The 3,545-nt window shown below is 32.4% G+C and overlaps 1 protein-coding gene across 1 annotated transcript; it reads right to left on the reverse strand.

Annotated features, from left to right (window-relative positions):
- Window positions 1-291: 291 nt before the first annotated feature.
- On the reverse strand, window positions 292-2,090 carry LOC145111694 (transcription factor ORG3-like). Its single transcript, XM_079047953.1, has 3 exons — window positions 1,709-2,090; window positions 1,202-1,591; window positions 292-538 (listed from the first exon to the last, which is right to left on the reverse strand). Exons 1-3 carry the CDS (start codon window positions 2,018-2,020, stop codon window positions 470-472), a joined length of 771 nt encoding a protein of 256 aa, XP_078904079.1. The 5' UTR covers window positions 2,021-2,090; the 3' UTR covers window positions 292-469.
- Between the last annotated feature and the right edge of the window lie 1,455 nt (window positions 2,091-3,545).

The raw sequence follows: 3,545 nt of genomic DNA on the forward strand, positions 1-3,545 counted from the left end.
TATGCACTCTAGATAACAAAAATGAAAAAATAAGATAAAACAAAATGAAAAGAAAAGAGAAGCAAATGTTTTTTAAGTAGCCTAAGGTGAAAAGTTAGAGAGTTTCAAATGATTATAATTTAAGATAAGTGACATATCTTGAACCACTTTCATTTGAATGGTCTCGTTTATAAGAGATGGATATATAAATATTGTACACCCTCATATTATAAAATTTCAAACTTGGATTGTTTAAACTTTAAACTATAATTTGGAACCTAGATTCTGCACTATTTCTTTTAAATTACTAAGCACTTTCAAACAAAAAATCTTTATAACTTGTAACCCATACGAGAAGTGTTACATAATTTCTTACTAATGTTCCCTATTGACACTAATATATACAATTGGCCGTTAAAACTGCTGACAGCTAACTAAATATGTTAAAAACTACACATCATCCCTATAACCACTGTGAGTAAGGTTCATCTTATTCTTGGTGGAAAGAACGGAGCTTCTCCTTTATCTTTTGGGCATCTATCTTGTTATTTCCTTGCACCTGTTCAAGACAATAAAGTATTATACTTATTTGGAGGAAATAGTTAATCATAAAATTATTCAATAATTGACAATTGTCTAGAATTGTTAATATATATGATATATGAAACATGTATGCTTTATCAACATAGTAGGTCCAGAAATATGTAAGTAATGTAGAAAACCAATTATTTTTATACGAGCCTTTGAGATTCTTTCAATTTAAATTGAACTATGCTTACAATAATTTCCTCATATTTTATATTTCCACAAGTTTTGATCCATTGATTTTTAAAATATACCAATTGTGGCTAGTAAAGATTCCCAAACCACTTTAATATATTATTATCTTTAATCTCTATAGAATACAATATTCTTTCAAATGATAAACCACTTATATCCACTCCTATATTGTAGTAAGAGAACAGAGGAAAATAAATTATTTTGGTAGATTCAATATCATTTAATCATTGCAGCATCGAGCACCTTAATTAATTAATTATAACTTATGTACCATTTTTTGGCATATTAGACTTATATTTTGTGAACTTAAAAGATCGATGTGTCTATGAAGAATATAATGTAGACACTTTGCTTTGTAAAAAGCATATGCGTATGTTGAGGATGAAGTACAACAACATGGTAGTTAATTAAAAATATGTAACACAAAAGATGGTATATGTACCTGAAAATGGAGAGTGTTTAACAATATCCCTTCTCCAACACATCTGAAGGTCGTTGCATTTAGCAAAATAAACCCATCTTCTTCCTCCTCTAATCTCTCCAAAACCTTAGACAAGAAGACAATATCCTTGTTCTTGCCACTACTTTTAGTCGACGAAATCAGCTGGATGATAGCTTCTTTCTCACTTAAAACGTTCACAGAAGAAACAATAGATGAGTTTTCATCGATGATAGCATCTTTAGCACTTTGTTTCTTGATGCAGATATTTTCAGTTGATGATGAATACGACCAAAGCTTTTCTTTTTTATGTATTAATGTCTCCACTTCCTTTTGTAGTTCGGGTATGTATTTCACCGCGCGTGATACAATTCCAGGAATACTTACTTTTTTCTGTCAAAAGAAGGGGATACATTTAATTAGTCTTGTTCCAGTAAAATACAATCTAGTTATAAGAAGAATTGGATATTTCACAAAGTTCACATCAAGAGATAGAAGATTTTTAACTACCTTTCGATAGTTTGAAATGGGTAGCACTGAACGAAGAGATTCATACAAGCTGTTAACCTTCTTACGACGATCTCTTTCACTTGCATTATGATTGAGCTTTTTGACCACCCTCATACCATCGCCCATTCCGCCATTTACAGCTCCTCCAAAAGAACTGGAATTTTCAGGTGTAAAATCTAGCTGGATTTGATCAGATGAAGGAAGTTCAAGAAGTGATTGAGTTGAATCTGGATCACCGCAAACCTTGGAAAAGTTATCAGCCAAGGGCCATCCATAGGGTGTTGAAAATAAAGGAGATGATAATGCAAGCATATTTTCTTGCTTTGTTTGTTATTTTAGGGAATAACTTGTTGCCGACAGTTTGTCAATGAGAAATAAAGATGTCTAGTTGTTGTGATGTATATATATGCGCACGATACAATTTTAAACTATTATTCTCCATCACCAAGTATATTTTATTCATGCTATTCACAGCTTCTGGCTTGTGTAAAACACATGTTTCCAGAAGAATTAAGTATGTGCGTGTGCTAAGCAGGAGGAGGCACGAGCCGTTGATGCGTTCTTCCAATTTATGCCTACCCCACCTAAAAACTATTTGGCTTGTTTCGTGGAAGTGGAGTACCTAGTCAGCTCCAGACACCTTTATTGTGCTTTAATTATGGTAGTGGATCATATTTTTTTCCCATTCTTTTGTCATGGGGAAATAAATAAATTTAATCGAAAAAATACTACCAGAAAAAACTTAATTAACTTTGATTGAAGTTCCTTAGGTGACAATTAATTTTGAATTCCGTGGTAATTTCTTAGGCTATAAGGTTATCCGTTATATCACCACTAAGGTCATCCATCACAATGGGAGTTGTATGAGAGTTTAATAGATTAAATGTGAATATAATATAGAGGAGAGAGTGTGTGGAGTTCAATGGCCATTGAACGGTACAATAGAATTGTAATGAAAATTTATGAATTTTTTAATAATTAAATTAAATGTGTATATTCTCTTTTCCTACATGACAATCCATACAACTCTTCATGGGTTTAATCCATTGGAGATGGCCTAACGATTATAGTGGTGGGTGTCACATCATCACCATTAACTACCACTAAAAGTTTGGGATACTAACCACTATATCTCTCTTATTTTTTTATTATTAAAATTATATATATATATATATATATATATATATATATTAAATTGTAGAGAGAGGTGGAGAAAGGTAGAGAGAGATAGAGAGAAGCAAATTGATTGGTTGTGGAGTTTCGTGATCTCCACCACAAATGACCACGAAATAGTTCACCACTATCTACCACTAGTTCCTTGGGATGGTGTTCACATTTGTGGTTAGTGGCCACATAGACCACTAACACTCTCGTGATGACTATACCAGATGGTCTAAGATATCTTGTACTTTTGACCGCCGATATGCTTATGTAGAATCTATTACCGGCGAATGGTATTATTGTCGGCGGTAGTACAGTGAGTGTGAATTTCACCGCTATTTATCTCACCTTTTGTCATTGAAACTCATTATCTCTCCTTCTCCCTTTTACCCGTAGAAATCCTAAATATCACCCCTAATACCCAAAATCTTCATAGGCAAAATATTAAATCATTTGTGGAATATAGGTGGCATCGGTGTGTGTGTGTGTATATATATATATATATATATATATATATATATATATATAGGGCTAGGTTATAATGTGGATGACATCTATTGTGTGGTTGTAAGGACAGTTCTAGACCAATAGATGAATAGAATGGACAATCATAATCTGAAGGTCTATGATATTACAATGAGATATCATGTATCATATAATCACTCAAAATTTCAAC

This window comes from Lactuca virosa, chromosome 5 (genome assembly GCF_052849685.1).
Source record: "Lactuca virosa cultivar CGN04683 chromosome 5, Lactuca_virosa_CGN04683_v6, whole genome shotgun sequence".
Taxonomy (NCBI): Eukaryota; Viridiplantae; Streptophyta; class Magnoliopsida; order Asterales; family Asteraceae; genus Lactuca; species Lactuca virosa.

Coding starts and splice junctions, on each gene's coding strand:
- LOC145111694 (XM_079047953.1), bottom strand. CDS start 2,020: ATGCTTGCATTATCATCTCCTTTATTTTCAACACCCTATGGATGGCCC. Junction 1,592..1,708: donor CCATTTCAAACTATCGAAAG/GTAGTTAAAAAT, acceptor TTCTTTTGACAG/AAAAAAGTAAGTATTCCTGG. Junction 539..1,201: donor TAAACACTCTCCATTTTCAG/GTACATATACCA, acceptor TGTCTTGAACAG/GTGCAAGGAAATAACAAGAT.